Raw genomic sequence first — 19,896 nt, 5'->3', positions numbered from 1 at the left:
CTTCAGAGTGGAGCTTCAGAGTGGAGCTTCAGAGTGGAGCTTCAGAGTGGAGCTTCAGAGTGCAGAGTGGAGCTTCAGAGTGCAGATTCAGAGTGGAGCTTCAGAGTGCAGATTCAGAGTGGAGCTTCAGAGTGCAGATTCAGAGTGGAGCTTCAGAGTGCAGATTCAGAGTGGAGCTTCAGAGTGCAGATTCAGAGTGGAGATTCAGAGTGCAGATTCAGAGTGCAGAGTGGAGCTGCAGAGTGCAGATTCAGAGTGGAGCTTCAGAGTGCAGATTCAGAGTGGAGATTCAGAGTGGAGCTTCAGAGTGCAGAGTGGAGCTTCAGAGTGCAGATTCAGAGTGGAGCTTCAGAGTGCAGAGTGGAGCTTCAGAGTGCAGATTCAGAGTGGAGCTTCAGAGTGCAGAGTGGAGCTTCAGAGTGCAGAGTGGAGCTTCAGAGTGGAGCTTCAGAGTGCAGAGTGGAGCTTCAGAGTGGAGCTTCAGAGTGCAGAGTGGAGCTTCAGAGTGGAGCTTCAGAGTGCAGAGTGGAGCTTCAGAGTGGAGCTTCAGAGTGGAGCTTCAGAGTGGAGCTTCAGAGTGGAGCTTCAGAGTGGAGCTTCAGAGTGGAGCTTCAGAGTGGAGCTTCAGAGTGGAGCTTCAGAGTGGAGCTTCAGAGTGGAGCTTCAGAGTGGAGCTTCAGAGTGCAGAGTGGAGCTTCAGAGTGCAGAGTGGAGCTTCAGAGTGCAGATTCAGAGTGGAGCTTCAGAGTGCAGAGTGGAGCTTCAGAGTGCAGATTCAGAGTGGAGCTTCAGAGTGCAGAGTGGAGCTTCAGAGTGGAGCTTCAGAGTGCAGAGTGGAGCTTCAGAGTGCAGATTCAGAGTGGAGCTTCAGAGTGCAGAGTGGAGCTTCAGAGTGCAGAGTGGAGCTTCAGAGTGGAGCTTCAGAGTGGAGCTTCAGAGTGGAGCTTCAGAGTGGAGCTTCAGAGTGGAGCTTCAGAGTGGAGCATCAGAGTGCAGAGTGGAGCTTCAGAGTGCAGAGTGGAGCTTCAGAGTGCAGATTCAGAGTGGAGCTTCAGAGTGCAGAGTGGAGCTTCAGAGTGCAGAGTGGAGCTTCAGAGTGCAGATTCAGAGTGGAGCTTCAGAGTGCAGAGTGGAGCTTCAGAGTGCAGAGTGGAGCTTCAGAGTGCAGAGTGGAGCTTCAGAGTGCAGATTCAGAGTGGAGCTTCAGAGTGGAGCTTCAGAGTGGAGCTTCAGAGTGGAGCTTCAGAGTGGAGCTTCAGAGTGCAGATTCAGAGTGGAGCTTCAGAGTGCAGAGTGGAGCTTCAGAGTGCAGATTCAGAGTGGAGCTTCAGAGTGCAGATTCAGAGTGGAGCTTCAGAGTGCAGATTCAGAGTGGAGCTTCAGAGTGCAGATTCAGAGTGGAGCTTCAGAGTGGAGCTTCAGAGTGGAGCTTCAGAGTGGAGCTTCAGAGTGGAGCTTCAGAGTGGAGCTTCAGAGTGGAGCTTCAGAGTGGAGCTTCAGAGTGGAGCTTCAGAGTGGAGCTTCAGAGTGGAGCTTCAGAGTGGAGCTTCAGAGTGCAGAGTGGAGCTTCAGAGTGCAGAGTGGAGCTTCAGAGTGCAGATTCAGAGTGGAGCTTCAGAGTGCAGATTCAGAGTGGAGCTTCAGAGTGCAGATTCAGAGTGGAGCTTCAGAGTGCAGATTCAGAGTGGAGCTTCAGAGTGCAGATTCAGAGTGGAGCTTCAGAGTGCAGATTCAGAGTGGAGATTCAGAGTGGAGATTCAGAGTGCAGCTTCAGAGTGCAGAGTGGAGCTGCAGATTCAGAGTGGAGCTGCAGAGTGCAGATTCAGAGTGCAGAGTGGAGCTTCAGAGTGCAGATTCAGAGTGCAGAGTGGAGCTTCAGAGTGCAGATTCAGAGTGGAGCATCAGAGTGCAGATTCAGAGTGGAGCTTCAGAGTGCAGAGTGGAGCTTCAGAGTGCAGATTCAGAGTGGAGCTTCAGAGTGCAGAGTGGAGCTTCAGAGTGCAGATTCAGAGTGGAGCTTCAGAGTGCAGAGTGGAGCTTCAGAGTGCAGATTCAGAGTGGAGCTTCAGAGTGCAGAGTGGAGCTTCAGAGTGCAGATTCAGAGTGGAGCTTCAGAGTGCAGAGTGGAGCTTCAGAGTGCAGATTCAGAGTGGAGCTTCAGAGTGCAGAGTGGAGCTTCAGAGTGCAGAGTGGAGCTTCAGAGTGGAGCTTCAGAGTGCAGAGTGGAGCTTCAGAGTGGAGCTTCAGAGTGCAGAGTGGAGCTTCAGAGTGGAGCTTCAGAGTGCAGAGTGGAGCTTCAGAGTGGAGCTTCAGAGTGGAGCTTCAGAGTGGAGCTTCAGAGTGGAGCTTCAGAGTGGAGCTTCAGAGTGGAGCTTCAGAGTGGAGCTTCAGAGTGGAGCTTCAGAGTGGAGCTTCAGAGTGGAGCTTCAGAGTGGAGCATCAGAGTGGAGCTTCAGAGTGGAGCTTCAGAGTGGAGCTTCAGAGTGGAGCTTCAGAGTGGAGCTTCAGAGTGGAGCTTCAGAGTGGAGCTTCAGAGTGCAGAGTGGAGCTTCAGAGTGCAGAGTGGAGCTTCAGAGTGCAGATTCAGAGTGGAGCTTCAGAGTGCAGAGTGGAGCTTCAGAGTGCAGATTCAGAGTGGAGCTTCAGAGTGCAGAGTGGAGCTTCAGAGTGCAGAGTGGAGCTTCAGAGTGCAGAGTGGAGCTTCAGAGTGCAGATTCAGAGTGGAGCTTCAGAGTGCAGATTCAGAGTGGAGCTTCAGAGTGCAGAGTGGAGCTTCAGAGTGCAGAGTGGAGCTTCAGAGTGCAGAGTGGAGCTTCAGAGTGCAGAGTGGAGCTTCAGAGTGCAGAGTGGAGCTTCAGAGTGCAGAGTGGAGCTTCAGAGTGCAGAGTGGAGCTTCAGAGTGCAGAGTGGAGCTTCAGAGTGGAGCTTCAGAGTGGAGCTTCAGAGTGGAGCTTCAGAGTGGAGCTTCAGAGTGGAGCTTCAGAGTGGAGCTTCAGAGTGGAGCTTCAGAGTGGAGCTTCAGAGTGGAGCTTCAGAGTGGAGCTTCAGAGTGGAGCTTCAGAGTGGAGCTTCAGAGTGGAGCTTCAGAGTGCAGCTTCAGAGTGCAGAGTGGAGCTTCAGAGTGCAGAGTGGAGCTTCAGAGTGCAGAGTGGAGCTTCAGAGTGCAGAGTGGAGCTTCAGAGTGCAGAGTGGAGCTTCAGAGTGCAGAGTGGAGCTTCAGAGTGTCAAGAGCAATGCCAATAGCTCTAACTTTAACAAAGGCAAAACCATTGCATTGTAAATGCTTGTTGAGTATAGCTGCCCACCTAAGAGTTACTTTATGCAAAAGGTTTAATGAGTTCGTACATAGGCCATCCATTTTTGAACTACTGGAATATTTTTAATTCCACTGTTTTTGTTCATACTTGTAAATCTGCGTGTCAGGGAATGGAAAAAGTCATTTTTTCTGTCATGAATGATCAATTCCCACTGAGGAAGGAGGTCTTACAATATGCATGAAGACTCGAATCCTGTCATCCTTTTTCCCTGGATTTGCAGCCGGTGGCCTTGGATTTTATAGCCACAGCTGCCCATGTGCTGAACAGTTTTACCACTCTAGACACTCTCGGAGCTAGGCTTTACTACCTTTGTGGAAGGATGTCAAGCACTAATTTAAAAGTGAACCAAGATTCGTCTAGATGTCTTATTCGGGGGTCCTAATATTTGATGTATAGTCCCTTGCTTATAAGATCTCTTCTACTACCTTGATTGGTTCTTGGAGAAACTTTCTATCATGTCTAAGCGCACCACGGCTCTGGCAGTTTAAGAGGTGAGCTAGGAAAATCATCGTGTTTTTCTCATTAACTGCTGTGGCAACACATCTCTGGGACCAGGGCCGGTCCAAGCCATGGGCGGTATGGGCAGCTGCCCAGGGCCTCGCGCTCAATGGGCCCCGCCGCGGCACCGGCCCCGCAGTTGCGGGAATGAATGGGAAAAGTGCTGCGCACAGCACTCTCGCGCTCGCGCAGGGCCGAAGGCAGTAAGAGGCAGGGAGGAAGGGAACTAGTCCGTCACTGTCTGCGCACGCACCGTGATGCACGCACCCCACCACCTAGCTTAGTGGTGGTGGTGGTGCCTTAGTGGTGGTGACGTGCGCAGTACGCGGGCGGCAGGCGGCCGGCCTTGCTAATTCATAATGCGGGTGACAGACAGTGGGTCCCAGGGCCGTCAATCTGGTAGCGCGCGAAAGCGCTACCAATGACGGCCCTGGACATGATTTTATGGCCAGCCCCCGCTCTGCAGTGTGAGTGTGACGCAGCATGCACGCCATACGTTAGGAGCAGGGTGGAGTCACTACTCGGATCGGGCCGCGTGGGCAGGGCAGGAGTCGGTTCGGGCCTCCTCGTTGGGTCGTTGTGACTGAGTACGTTAAGGTAAGAGACCTGCTCCGCTCCTGCTAGTATATATTATAATAAATACATCCAATATAAAATATGTATTACATCTGTATGTGTGTGTCTGTGTGTCCTCTGGAGAGTTGAGCTGTACATCACTCATACACCCCCTTACTTGGTTCTCCCGCAGTTTTCAAAAGTTAACAAAACTAAGGGACTGTTTGTAATTATTCATTTAGCTTCCTCACTATGCAGAACCTTGGAACAGCAGACATTACACATTAGATTTAGGGCAGCGTGGTGGGTTTGTTTTAGGAGCGAGGGGACCTAATTTTGACCTGCGTCGAGTCAATAACTAGCGACGTTTGGTAAGCTCAAAAAAGAAATTGGAAATATTGCAGCTGACTAAGGTTTATTTTAAGGCAAGGGGAGATTAAATGATCTGCCTAGAATCACAGGATGTTGAGCGGACGCTGGGACTCAAACCTGGTTCCCCAGTTTCAAAGGCGGCAGTTCAGGCCATTACACCACATATCCTCACATTCTATGAAAGGGCATTTCTGAAAACCCACAAAGATTTCTGTCAGGCCAGGTGATCTTTCGGCTCTCAGGGCATCAAGCAGCCAAAAATACCTCTCTGGATGGCCGTCTGTCAAGTTTAAACCAGTCCAGGCCTCCACACCGGGCAAGGCTCTGAAATCAGCTAGGCTGCTAAAGCCTGGCCGCTCCCAGTCCCGCCAGGCATGGTGGCTTCGGAGAAGGCCCCTGTGATGAGAGACTCTTCAATACAATGGCCTGCCTGCAGAGGCCTAGCGTCAGGAGACCCTCTGGGAGTCTGTTTTACCTCAAGTGCCCCAGCGCGGACTTGAACACCTTGAAAATCTCAGAAGATTAAGTGTCTGACCACACAAGAAAAGGGGTAAAAAAAAGGCAAAATATTCAAAATGTCCGCAATCGTTCAAAAAAATGTGTGAGTACGCTGAAAAAAAAAAAGGCTGCCAAATTACGGTCTAGACGACATTTAGAGATAAGGGATGCTGGGTCCAAGTTACATGGGTTTTACACAAATATGTGGCGCTTCAGAGCGCTAAACAGGCAATACCAGTTCAAAAATCCACGTTGTGACTCAAAGAATCATCATAAATTATTGCACTTAAGATGCAGGGAATGGAAGAGGTTTCTCGACAGGTAGATTAAATGAGCCAAGTTGTTGAAGTGTGTACATCCACTTCAGTTCTGTCACTCTTCTCTGAACAGGGAAGATTGTGTCCCTGAAAGTGTGTGATCCCCGTCATTTAGACAAATGTGAGGCCAGCCCTGAAATGGTGATTCACTAAACAGACTAAATGAAATGAAATAATATGAAAGTGAGACTTATAGAGCGTACTAATACCCTGAGGTGTCTAGGCGCTGGACTCGGAGCAAACAGGTAACCATATAAATTGGTAAGCAGTGAAGAAAGGAAGCTACTGATTGAAAATCCAAGTGTTAAGGCTTTTTTGAATGCTAACAGATTTGTTATCCGTTCAGGTGAAAGTGGAAGGGAGTTCCAGAGTCGTGATGTTCTGCCTACAAAGTTTCTTACACCCCATTGAGACTTTTTAAATTCAGGGACTACCAGATTGTGTGCCACAGCCGAGCGGAGTGATCTTGGCGGGAATTTAGGGGCATGTCTAACTAATCATTCAAGGAGCCGGCAAGTGTTACACTCATGGATATTTGCTCACCTGTTTTCCATTCCCTCTACTTTTTGTCCATGTAACTGATATCCACATTAGTTTGCTTCAGTGATGCCAAATAACTAAGATCAAAAGTCCTGCAAAGTCACTTTCTGTGATGTCACTTCTTGCGACGCAATATGCAATTAGAGGGGCCTCACATCTTCCCTTTCGCCCAGGGCCTCAGAAGGCCTAGGACCGGCTCTGTCTGGGACTGCTCATGAGAGGAAACAGGGCTGGCTCTTTGACTGCGCACGAGCAGGTCCTCTATCATTAGCTTTTAATTTTGCAGATTCGCAATTACCATGCAGATGGGCAATTACTAAACTCCTCAGAGTGCACCGCAAGCAGCAACTAAAGCAAGGTCGGCGCCGAGCTCCGATTACAGGCAATCCCCCACACGCTTACAAAGGGTCAGGCTACCTGGCACCCTCCTACCGGCTTTCCCACTATCTTCGCTCATTTACCATGGGAATAATATTTCATTCCTATTTCATTAGGGCAGGGTGCCTTGTTTTAAGTGGCTGTACACTTCTAGGCCTTCAGAGGTTAGGCTTGAAGCAGCAGTGGACACATTGGGGCAAATGAACAGATGATGATACGGCAACTGTGTAATGGAAAATGCATAAGGGCTCATTATGAGTGGCAAGCACAAGCAGCAGCTTGCATCTGAATAGAGATTACACTATGTGCGGTAATACCACGCTTTCCTTACAACATTTCAGTAGGTAAAAACTGGAGGAACTTGGTGGAGGGAAAATACTACACCTTGCAATTTTTGCAGCTGGAAATGGGGACAACTTTAGTGCATTATACTACTACTACGTGCACTTGGCACGGGTATTTACCGGATGCCGCATTACCTCCCAAAAACTGGGCCTTCACTTAGAGGGACTAAGGGCCAAAGTCATGTGTACGATTTTTCTGTAGTTTGTTCTGAATGTGAATTTGAACATAACGTTGGCCCACGTCAGTGCAACATACCTGTTAATGTGAAAGTAATCAGCAATATTATGACAGCAACTGAATGAAACTAAAGAACAATAGGGATGGTACAGTCCTGTGTTATGAAGCATTCTTGCTGATTGCCTGAAATATAATTGGTTATAATAAACAGAGCTCTATTTTCACCTCTTCAATTCGCCTGGAACATTCCACATTGAAACTCCACAACAGAGGCAATGGCATTCGAATCAGAACATATTTCCAAAGGTACATTTTTAAACACGCTATCATATCTGAAGTAGTGGAGTCCCACTACGCCTAGGGTGCATTTGCCAAATGATGTTCATAAACAGATACAGTGGAGACACACGGACAGGGTGAGCATGCAAAGATTGCTTCTTGGAAAGAAAGAAATAAAGAAAATGCTTTTCCCACTTGTGCACAGCGAAAAGCAAAAAATAAAAATAAAAATAAAAAAATAAAAACCAAAGGTGGAGGCGAGAGGGTGAACATGTGGACCATGTGAAATAAACACGTGCAAGTATACCTCAGAAACACTATAGGTGGAAGAGCAGGAAGGGAGTCGAGCCTGGTTGTGCAGTGGGGGGAAAAGAAAACACTGTTAAAAAGGGAAAATGGTGCCAACGCAAAGATTTTTTCTGTACAGGTGGATGCCAGCACTGAGACATATTAGCAGGGCGGTCATTAGGAACCACATTAACAGACAATTGATTTGATGATTTATTTTTTTTGAAATCCCAGAACACAAGCAATTTAAGGTGGAATCTTTTCTTTTCCCAAATAAAAGAGAAATCATAATTTATTGGAATTAACGAGGCAAGCGATTGAAAGACAGCATCCATCAGCGATGCAAGCCATCCTTCATTTCCCCAGACACATCCTGCACACGGACAAAAAAAACACAATCATTAGGATAGTGCAGGACTGCATACCACTTTTGTTTCAAATATTCCATTACAACTTTGTACCGTAAAACGACAATTCTACTTCATTTCTTTATGCTTGAGCTTCCCGGATCATAATAAGAATAAAGTAAAAAACTTTTCAGGCAATGTTACTCAACATTTCCTGAATGTTTCCTTCCAGCTGCAAAAAATGTTAAAATATTTAAGAAATGTTTAATTTGCATGTGGGGAAGCGCAGATTGTACATCAGCAAGCTATAAAAAATCGTGTGCACAGAATAGATCATAATAATGTGGCAAACAATAGCTTTCAAATTTGACATTTTGGAAAAGGTTCCACCTTAATTCTATTCATTAGAAGTTCCTTTTTTCCAAAATGGGGACCTATTAAAAAAAACATTTTTGGAACCCAAAAAGGACTGAATTTTTGCCAAAGGTTTGGGTGGCAGATTCTCAAATCCCTTCTCAAAATCATTAGATAGCCAATTGTAACGATCCTCCCCTTGCTACACCCGTGGTTAACCCCATGATCTGTGAGTTGTTTGATTATATTAGGTTATATTGCGAGAATGTAGTTTTCAGAACATTCCACATCTTTTCAAAACCCTGGCCTACATGCATCATCCAAGCAAATTTGGCAACATGTGGGTATTTTTGTTCCACACATTAATGGATTAACTAAGAATTTCTACAAATGATCCACTGAGGACCGCATTCATTATTAAGCATACTTGTTCAATTTGCAGAACTACTAGAGACAAGAAAAAACTGAAAGGGTTGGGCAGGGAAGATCATGGTCAATTTGAATTTTTTTATTGGCTGAACGTCTTCAATGTGCTAATAACAAACATAATGGAAGTCGTATTCTGCCTTATCATTATGAAACGTGCTTACATGAAGATGATGGGAAAAAGGTATTGTGGTTATTGACATTCTCGTATTTTCTTAGCAAACCTGAAGACTCTTTATTACAGATTTGTACTTTTCATATATAACTGGAAATTGTCAAGATTGTATATTGGCTTTGAGGAGAGAAAGGTAGGTATTTGTAAATGAATCAGTAGCAGGTTACCATCTCAGAAAATTGAACAGTTATAGATTATTTATCATAAATAATCTATACCTGTGATTATTTACATACAGATTTATTTCAGAATACACACAGGGAAAGGTGGGTAGTATGTACGTAACCGGTCAGCATGCAAATAATTAAACTGTAATTACCTACCTGTAAGTCAAGCCTCAGGGATAATTGAAGGTCGGTACTTTAAGCTTCAGTGAAGGTAAGAAAACAATGTTCTCTTCCAATCTTATTTACAGACATTGGAAATACCATTGAACATCAATGCTTCCCACTTTACATCTTGGCTCCTTCTCCCCACTCCCCTCCCCACTTCCAGTTGTCCATTTCAATCATTCTAACACTGATTTGAGGTCTTCACCTGAACAGCTGTGGGTAGCAGGCAATACTCTTGCCGGGAGAAGAAAGTAGAGAAGAGCATAGTAACGTTTGTTCCTCAAGGGTCAGGGATCTGCAGTTATAGTCAGCTAATTTTCCAATATCATCAACAAAAGGAAAATAAATGTTCCACTCTTAAAATTCTGCCCTTGGAAACCAGAGGCCTATGAGAAGGGGAGTTAATCTAAGTGGCCATTGGAGATATGAGAGTGTTATGTAACAGCTTGCAAGGATGTGAAGGTGGCACCATGCTGATGTTCACTAATGGAGTATTAAAGCTCAAGGCAGAGGTGGGTGCCTTGGATCTGCTATAAAGACCCATGACAGTCTCCAGAACGGATTCTCTAACATTTGTGTTTCAAACAATAATACAGAGAACAACTACCACCTACAGGAGCTACAGGAGAGTCTCCTCTGACACAATAAATCCAAGAGATACCCATGAAAAGTCAACAGAAGCTATCATGTTATCTACCATACAAGTAGTAATGCATGGGTCCTCAAATAAACTCCAAGCATCATTCCCCACACTGGCAAGAGGCCATGGAAAAAAGGGGGGCGAGTGATAGATGGACTCCTAAACACTCTCACTATGTACAAGTGATTCATTTCCAGTTTATGGCAGGACCAATAGACAATCAAAGTGAAACCCCTGAAAGAGTAAACCACTCCAATTCAATAAATTCAATAAATATAAAATCGTTAGGAACAATCCCTCTCTACTTCTCTGCTATTTGGGTATAACAAATACTGTAAGAAAGGTGGTTGTATTAAACATGGATCGGGTGCCCAATTTGACAGTGGTGTAATGTGACATCCTCCATTTAGTCAAAGACTCTAAATACCACAGAAAGCAATGCAAGCAACAAGCCTGTCTCCCTGATATAGTGTATATCACAACCACTGTCCAAGCACCAGTCCGATCCCTCCTTACAACAGCAAACTATGTTTGCTAGCGTTCCTGACGCCAACCTAACCAGAGTGAAGAGTCTCATTCACACTACTGTATATTTCATTGCCAAACTGAAGCCATGGGACCATACGTCTCCCACTTGCTACCCTTCTAAGCCCACATAATCCTCAAGACATACTGCCTTAACTACCAGGCTGTGACATTCACTGCTATCTGAAGGCCACACAACACAAGGATCCCGGATATTGCCATACAACACATTAAAAGAAACAGAAAAGACTAAATACAGAGCCTGTCCTTCCACTTATGAATATAGAACATGGAACAGCATCTCTCAGAACGTTAGCCTTTCTCCATTCCTTCAGTAGTTGAGAATAAAGCCTAAGGCATACTCCATTTACCATTGAAAAGAGGTCTGATCTCTCACCGCCGACCCAGGTCCAACTTAGAAGAGACTCCTCCACCCCCCCCATGCCTTGACCAATTAGGTGTACAGTATCTTCAATCATCTCACAAACCCATTAAATGAACAGAGTTCTGCTGCTCCCCAGTTAGACTCACCAACAAACACATACAGTTTTTTCAATATCCAACTCGACTGCTGCTAAACAGATCTGGTGAATTTCTGTGTTTGTTTAGTTCAAAATGTTACTGTTATCATTGACAAATTCTTTCTAAGTTTAAAAAAAATGTAAACAGATGTTATTACAACTATAACATTACTTTTTTGTAAAGTAAAGTCATATTTATGTATTTTTATTTATTTAGTGTTTTATAGAGCGCGAACCAGACCCTCAAGGGTATCAGAGCGCTTTACAGTAGTATCAGGTGGGATACAGAACAAAGGGGGAGGAGAGCCCAGGGATACGGAAACATATAGAAACAATATATGGTAAAGCAAACAGTCATAATATCCGACTACTATAAGGGATATTTTATTACCATACATAAACCTCTCCACTAACACCCCTCCACAGGGTGAATACCCTGTGTAGTAGTGTGTGAGGAGGGACTAGGCTCTCCGCTGAGACCCCTCTCTTGGACGACGGGTGTGGATAGTAGGGTGTGGTGAGGGACTGTGGCCTCCTTTAAGACCTCTCTCTCGGATGACGGATGAGTAGCAGTATGTGTGTATGGACTAGCCTCTCCACTAAAACCAATCTCTTGGATCAGTGGTCTGCATAGTAGGGTTTGGAGGGGGACTGGCCTCTCCGGTGATACCTCTCTCTCTGCAAGGACAGGTGTGCTTAGTAGGATGAGGGGAGAAACTAGCCTCTCTGCTAAGACCCCTCTCTTGCATGACGGGTGTCCATAGTAGGGTGTGGAGGGAGGCTGGCCTCTCTGCTGAGACATCTGTCTGGGCTAACACATGTGCATAGTAGGGTGTATGGAGGGACTGGCCTCTCTGCTGGGACCTATCATTGGAATTACAGGTATGCATAGTAGGGCAAGGAAGAGGCTACCTGTACACTGAGGCTACTCTCTGGGCTGACAGGTGTTCGTAGTAGGGTGTGTGGAGGGACTGATCTCTCCATGGAGACCTCTCACTGGAATGACAGGAGTGCATAGTAGAGTGTTGAGAGGTACTGACCCCTCCACTAAGACCTTTCTCTAGGATAACAGGTGTGCATAATAGGGTGTATGGGAAACTGGCCTCTCTGCTAGGAGTTTTTCCCACAGCGTCAGGTGTACGTACTTGAGTATAAGGATGTAACCTCTTTACAAACACCCCTTCACAGTGTGATAAGCATGCGTAGTAGTGAGTGAGGAGGGACTAGCCTCTCCGCTGAGACCCCTCTCTTAGACGACGGGTGTCCATAAAATGATGTGAGAAAAGACTGGCCTCTCTTATGACATCTATCTCTAAGATGACGGTGTGCATAATGTATGGAGGAAAGGCCGACTCCACTGAAACCCCTCTCTTTGATGATGGATGTGCATTAAACAGTGTGGGGAGGTACATGCCTCTCCTTTGAGACCTCTCTCTCGGATGACGGTTGTTTATAGTGAATAGATGGACTGGCCTCTCCACAGACCCCTCGCTTGGATGACGGGTGTGCATAGTAGCATGTGGGAAGGGACTGGCCTCCCCTTTCAGTCCTCTCTCCAGGACATTAGCTGTGCATAGTAGGGTTTATTGAGGGGCTGGCCCCTCTGCAGAGAACTCTCTCAAAGATTATGAGTGTCCGTAGTAGTGTGTGCAGATACACTTGCCTCTCCACTGATACCCCTCTATTGTATGCCGGATGTGCATTTTAGGGTGTGGGGGAGAGTCTTAACTTTCTACTCAGAAATCTTTCTAAGCCAATGGGCATAAATATTAGACTCTGATAAACACTATCCCCAGTAAGACTCCTTCCGACAGTAACAAGTGTGCATAACAGAGTGTATCCAAACATCACCTAGTTTTTTTCTCGTGAATTCGTAACATTTATTTAAAAAAGAATTAACCTTCTACTCATCACAATACTTATGTCTTACACACTTTCTCTCAATAACAGGAGGCACAATATGCATTTCTCCTAGTAGAGTGTATTGAGAACTCACCAAGTCCTTTTTACAATTCACGATCCTGCAAGATTGTAAAATGTTTTTTAAAACAATATATATTTACCTTTATGACAGTACTTATACCATAGAGACCTCCTGTCAAAATCGAGGGGGACAGGATAACTTTCTGCTCACTTTTTATACAGCTTTTTAACTTCATTCCCAAAACACCTGCAATTTTTCATAGTAAAGAGTAATGACTGTCATTTCATAAACCTCCAACAGCTAGCCAATCGGAGCTCTCGCTTGAGTCTCTTGCTCTTCCAAAAGCATGAAAGGGTCACAAGAAAACCTGGCCTTATGACCAATCAGAAAACTCTATTTTCGAATTTGTGCTCTCGTTGGATTGTGGCGAGACTCTTGCAGACCCAAACGTCCAGATATAAAATTATTTTGTAACCTTAATTTCACAAAAACTACTGAATGGATTTACACCAAATCACAAAAAGTAATCTTCATGAAATTTCTAATACAAGTATGACAGTCACTTCAGCAGCTGTCTGGAACGTTTGAGGTGATCCGTCAAGTAGGGTTCGAGAAAAAGGGAGGGGGGATGCCAAAACGTGTTTTCCCAATGCAATTTCCCATAGGGATTTTAAACAGGACTACAGCCGGAATCGATGAACGGAATTAACCCCAAATTTGGCAGAAAGATAGATCTCGGTCTAGAAGGAGTGCTTATTGTAAAATGGTGTAAATCTATTCAGTAGTTTTGAAGTTATTAAAAAGATAAAGGTTTATGTATATTAGAGACGCAGATCCACAAGGGTGGAACCACAGATCCACACGCCAACAATAGCAATACCGCAATTGGCTGGCCACAACCTGCCGCCATTTTGTCAATCGGGTCATGGTTTGCCTGGGGTAGGGGGGGCGAATAAAATAGAAATAGGATACAAGGGGTCATGGTAAAGGTACCTTGACAGAGGGGACTATGAGGGACCCCTCATGGGGAAGAAATTGCCCCAAAACTCTGTGTATATCCAGAGATCCGGACCACAATAAAATAAATTGCACCCACTCACACACACTTTCATACCCCCACACAACTACTCACACACCCATACAATCACTCACACACCCACTCAGTCACTTAAGTCATTTACATACCCATACAGCAAAACCACTGGCACAGCCACTCACACACACCATTTAGAGAACACCACCAACATTTACACACCCAAGCACCACACACACACACACACACAAACAGCCACTCACACACCCACTCAAAGACCCAGAAAACCACTCACACTCCCTACACAAACACACCCAGTCACACAGCCATACAACCATACAGCCACTCACACACCCATAAAACATTTAAATAAAGAATTTGTAGTCAAAACCATATTAAAGAAGTATTAGAGTCTTTCTTTGACACTTGTCAAGTCACACAATGCAGCCATAAGACTAACCACAAGTAGTCCCTGCATTCCCAAGCTGAAGAACTAAAGCTACAGCTTTGGGAAAGCTAAGAAAATGATCAATGTTTCCAGGGTCATGTTATGACTCCCTGCAGCCGCACACAACACATAAAACAAATGCTGGTAAAGCCCATGCCCAAATTTGGGTGCCACTATGCATCAGAATGTATTTGAGTTATCCCACAATGGGCACTATGGGGTGCTCCTTCGTGGAGCAATGAATAATAGATGAGCAGCTCTGGCAGAGCCTTTATTACTCTTTTTCATATATATTTTTTGGGGGTGTCCTGGTCCCACCTAGAACAACCACACCTTTTTTTTGTTGGAGCTCACAGGGGGAGTACCCATAGTGGGTGCTGGCGAGAGAAGAACACTTTTCTTTTTGGTGGGTGGCCCATGGCCCAACTGGGGCACCCACATATATCATGTATGTTGGGGCCACAGGCAAAGCCCCAGGTTACCCCGCAGTCCCTAACCTGCTTCCAGGCCAGCAGCCTTCCTGGGTGATGGCAGGGGCTAGCTACAAGTATGTTCCCGCTCTGCAGGAGCAGATTGTCACTCTGCTCCTGTGGGGGAGCAAGCACTTTTCCCTGTCTGCTCTTGCGGACTGGAAAAAAAAACCAAATGTTTGCTCCCGCCCGGCGAGAGCATTACAGCTCCTGCTGCAGCCGGAAGCCCTGGGGTTAGGCTTGCTAGGGCTGAACTGTTGCACATACAGGAAAGTGACACGACCCCTCCCCTAAACTAACACATGGATTGTGGGGGTTGGGTGTCCTGGGGCCTTTGTAAGGCTAGGGAAGGTAGGCCGCATGCCACCCTCCAATAAATGAACAAATCGCCCCTGGGTGCGGGGCCCCTTGGGGACTCTAGAAGGCACAGAGTGCGACCGTACACCCCACCACAAAAAACAAAATCCCACTGAGCCCCTGGGCCTTTGCAGATAAAAGGGAGAGTAAACTTTTGAAAAGGGGAGAGGCCTGCCCTTTTTTCCCCTCATAGGTGTGAATCCGCAGATTTGATTTAAAAATAAAAATCTTCTGGCTCCCCCAGGCCTGGGGTGGGGGAGTGGGAAGGGGGTGGAGAGGTTAACATATTTTCTCAGGACAGGGGACTGACTCCCTGATTCCTAAAATGGTTGCCGCCACATCTTTGTTGATGTGGTGATAGCCAATCAGATCATGAGATCTCTCAGCTCCACGGATCCTTTGCGGTGTGATATGTAAATACATTTGAAACTTAAATTCCTCAATATATAATCGAAATACAGTTCACGTTTAGTTCAGCTAACGCAAACAAAACCTGAAATTCCTCTGTTATTGCGTGCAACACACACAAAGCATGTCATGTTTGACTCCTGGTAGACTGTCTTTTTCCTGTGCCATTGACACTGTGGTGTATTGAGTATGGTGGGGTGTGCATTATTGTGTGTGTTGCATACAACAAAAGGTGAATTTCTGGGCTTTTTCTTAGGTATGTATACGCTGAAACATAACTAATCACAGCTACTTTTTTCAATACATTTCTAGAGTATCTTTTGATATGCCACATCTACCTGGTAGGGTTCCATTGTCTATGGCTGTGTGCACTGAGGGTTGACCACAAGCCAGGGCTTGCCTTTAAGCCTCCCTGAACACCCAACCTCTGTGGCATATGAGAAGAGGTTGGTCGCAGGACCTGGCTTTCGACCATGCCCTGTCCTCAACTCGCTGTGGGCGACCAACCCATACACGCACAGCCTTTGGCACAAGTCCAGCAGAGGCCACTTATGCACAGTTTGTACAGTTTTGGGCGTCAGCTTGTGCATCCTAACTGATTTTCTTTCAATCATTTTTTGTTAGCTTAAAAGTTTGATTTTCATGAAAATTGTGATTGTTTGGATAAAACTGCGTTTAAAATCAATACAAAATGCCATCTGCAAGATAGAGAGTTTCATGAAAATCACACTTTTACCATAGGAAATTCTGAAACAATAGTTTTTCCCCACTTTTCAAGCTTCTGAGTTCTCTTACAGCGCTACTCTAGGACTCGGCACTTCTAATGTGCCCCCTTACTATAGAAATGTGTTTTCCACAGTGCAAAAATGGCAAATTTGGGCCAAATTGCAATTTTCAACAAGGTAGAAAAAAATCACTTTTCATCTCCTTCATCGGCCACTCACGATTGTTAAAAAATTCAAACAGGATTGACAGAAATCATGATTTTGAAAAAAGTGTCTTAAACTGCCATGATATGCAAAAGTTAACAATTTGAAGTCCATCAGATCATTTTCAAATGCTAATATCTCAAAAATTATTGAACACATTTACACCAAACCATGAGAAGGCGGATTTCACCACACCATGGCAAGCCTGCTTTCAAGTTTGGCACACCTTCGATCAATGGCTTTTCTGCAACTGAAAGAAAAATTTCCTATGGGAAGTCCCCCAGTTTTTGAGCCTGACTTTTCTGCCCCTATACGGGACTGCAAGAAATTTGGAATGCTGTATCACAGTTGCATGGACCACATTTGGTGCAGGTTCACATATGGGATCCAAAGTTATAAGCAAAACAAGAAATATCTTTTGAATGGGTGGTGGCTGAAACGAACCATCCATACATACATATATATATATCATACATACATATATACATTTTTGTTTTCTATTTATACAACAGGGTACTGCTTGTACGGCTTAACAATAGACTGTTCCCTCTGCTGCGAACTAAGAGCTCTGAACATTCAAAAGATTCAGCTGGCTAAATTAACTAATATTCACCCCAAAATAAGGGTGATTTCGGAGTTTAGATGAATTTATTCACCAAAGACTAACTGCATCCCATTTGCTCAATAACCCTGACTCCTGGCTTTATTAGGAACTTGTGGCAGGAGTTTGGAGGCATATCAAGCAAGTACCCCACCGGGAAAATCAACATAATATTGTGATGTAACATGGTACTTGCTTGTTCAAAGTAACTAGGAAAATAGAACATACTAATACAAATGTTAAGAGAGAAAACTAAATCAAAATAATTGCTAACACTCCATTAACCACAGTATTGAGATGTTACGGAACAGAAAGCGCTACTTGTGTTCCACTCAGTCAGGGCTGTTACCAGATCAACACATGAGAGACACCAGCAAACTGTGGCTGCTGTGAATCTTATGAAATTTTACAACCGATGTACTGAGAGCTCAGCAAAACCGTGACTCTAAGTTTGGCTGCTAAGACAATGATTTAACCAGAGTTTGAGCAAGCTAGGTCAAACTGCTATAAGCTTCTAATGTGCTTTTTCTGCAGCTCAATAATACCCATTAACATTTTTCTTCTACACCCTACAGCAAGTGGTAATGGGTCAGCTTACTTCAGCAATTGGCTAATAACACTTCTAGTGATGCATTCGCCCTTGCACTAGGAGCACATCCACACACAAAGTAGTTCCCTAAAGTGTCAGGAACTATTACGGCAATGTGTGTGTTTTTTTAGAGAAAAAAATACTTTTGTTAAAGCGTTTTTTTAAATGATGAGGGCCAGGCTGTTTCCCCATGTATAACGTTTTGCAAAAGTCATGAAAAAAGTGTTAAAGAACCAAAAGTCTGGCAAAATAATGTCACACCTACTGCTACTGCCTTTGCTAAGTGTTTGTTTTTGACCCAGTCACTATCCTTTAGGGTTAGGATTAGGAGTTGAACGGGTGGTCTCAGCTGTACCAAAGTGTAAGCAGAGGCGCAACTAGAGACACATTTCGTGGAGGGGGGGGCTAATTCTTCCAGCAATAGGCAGAATATTGATGCAGGGGCTCTAAGAAGGGGTGACAACACTATAAAGCCTCATTAACAAGCAAATGGCTACTAAGACCTGTGGTACTACTACATGTCTTGCGCTACCAATTTTGGAGACACTAAGTTTTCACTCAAATTTACAGTGACTGGACACCCATGATTGTTTCAATGATGCATTCACCAGCCTGCGATAAAACCGGCCTTTTAGGTCTACGTTTGGGTGCTGTTTGAGTCTTCACCTTTGATGCCAATCCAAACAAACATGTCCTGCTGTTTCAGTGGCTGTCGAACCTGTGTCTTTCTACCCTCTTGCCCACACGGTCGTGTTACAAAATAAATCAACTGGAGGTGATCTGCAGGTCCCAAGATCATAGGCAGTTGAGCCAAAACCATTCTCAAGCCAAATACCAAGTTAAACAAGCATTTGCAATGCAATAGGTCTCGCATTATAAAAGTGTGAGCAGTTGGCATTGCTAATAATAATGCAACACAAGCTATTGGCATTGTAAATGATAACGGCATTCATTTATGTGTTTGTTTTATAAAATAGATAAAAAAGGCATTGTCATGAACAATGCCAATAGCTTAAACTTTTACAAATGCGAGACCCATTGCTATATAATGCAACACTGATAGCTCAAACTTTAATAATGCGAGACCTATTGCATTGCAAATGCTTGTTAATGTTCTGATGATGACCCCTGCATACTATCAGGGACTGAAACGCTGTCGCCATCTTAGGCAATTAGACCAGCACATTTGGACACTAAAGATATTTGTTGTCTGCACAGATACATTTTATTATGTTTTTTTAGCGCTGTGGGATCTCTTTTTAAGCTCTACAACTAATTTGAAATATTATTTGATGATTAACTAATGTTTGTAATTAAACAATCTCTAATACAGAATTGATGGTTCTTTGGTTGATGAATTCATACTCACATTGGTTGAGAAGGATAATTCCTACCCCCCTTAAGTTATCATGGCAGTAATCAACTAAAGATTTTACATCTGTGAATAAAGCATCAGTGAACTATTGTTGTGCGTGTACTGGATCTGCTTAAGCTCCTGTATTTATAACTAACACAGATCATCAATTGGCAAGGCATGAACAATTGATGTAGATGCATAGAGTGTTATATGCTATTTATTACAATTGTTGAGGGGAGCGGGACACTATTACCCAGTTCAGACTTTGATATGATGATGTACATATGTGTGTATATCTTACACTCTGTGCATCTACATATGTTCCAATGGGCCAGTGAAGACAAATGACCTTATCCAGATTAGAGCAGATATGGAACATCCTCCAAAAAGTAGCAGAAGCCCTGTCCGCCATGTTATGAGGGCATTGGTGCCGAAAGCACTCTAAACTCCGCTGATAGGGCATCTACCATTTTTTGGTGGATGGCACGCTCCGCCACACTCTAAGTAAGGCCTAGAGTGTGTCAGAGGTACAGAACAGGCTTAATAGATAGTGCGGTCATGTGGTACAAGGAGACAATTCAGGTGATTCAACCTTGAACACAATGAACATGGTGCAATGCAAAGGATAATGTGTCACCTTTTAGCTGCTAAATGCTATATTCAGCTGTTAAAATAGTACTAATGGGTGAAACGTTTTGCCCAGGCTGAATTGATTCATGTTAAAAATAAGATTACAATTTATTACTGCCACGGAATGTGCTTTATTATGACACATAATTAGACTTTTCTTGCTGCATACTTTACGCAAACCTTTTGCCTAATACCTGTTTACATTTTACCTCATCTGTTATTCTCTAGGAGTATTTGCCTTTTTCAACATTGTGTGTCTGTAGTTT

General features: G+C 44.5%; 1 protein-coding gene across 11 annotated transcripts in view; it reads right to left on the bottom strand.

The window, feature by feature from the left end:
• GPHN (gephyrin) overlaps positions 1 to 19,896 on the bottom strand; it is a 1,934,090-nt gene that overhangs the window by 403,554 nt on the left and 1,510,640 nt on the right. For 7 of the 11 annotated variants that reach the window (XM_078659528.1, XM_078659530.1, XM_078659533.1 and 4 more), the window contains one exon: positions 7,584 to 7,625. The exons of the other annotated variants lie outside the window; for them this stretch is intronic. In XM_078659528.1, coding sequence (XP_078515654.1) covers positions 7,584 to 7,625 — 42 coding nt within the window. The remainder of the gene's footprint in view (positions 1 to 7,583; positions 7,626 to 19,896) is intronic. 11 annotated transcript variants of the gene reach the window in all.

Source organism: Lissotriton helveticus, chromosome 9, assembly GCF_964261635.1.
Source record: "Lissotriton helveticus chromosome 9, aLisHel1.1, whole genome shotgun sequence".
In the NCBI taxonomy this organism is placed as follows: Eukaryota; Metazoa; Chordata; class Amphibia; order Caudata; family Salamandridae; genus Lissotriton; species Lissotriton helveticus.
The sequence above is the reverse complement of the archived record's forward strand: the minus strand, read 5'-3'. Positions and strand labels throughout refer to the sequence as shown.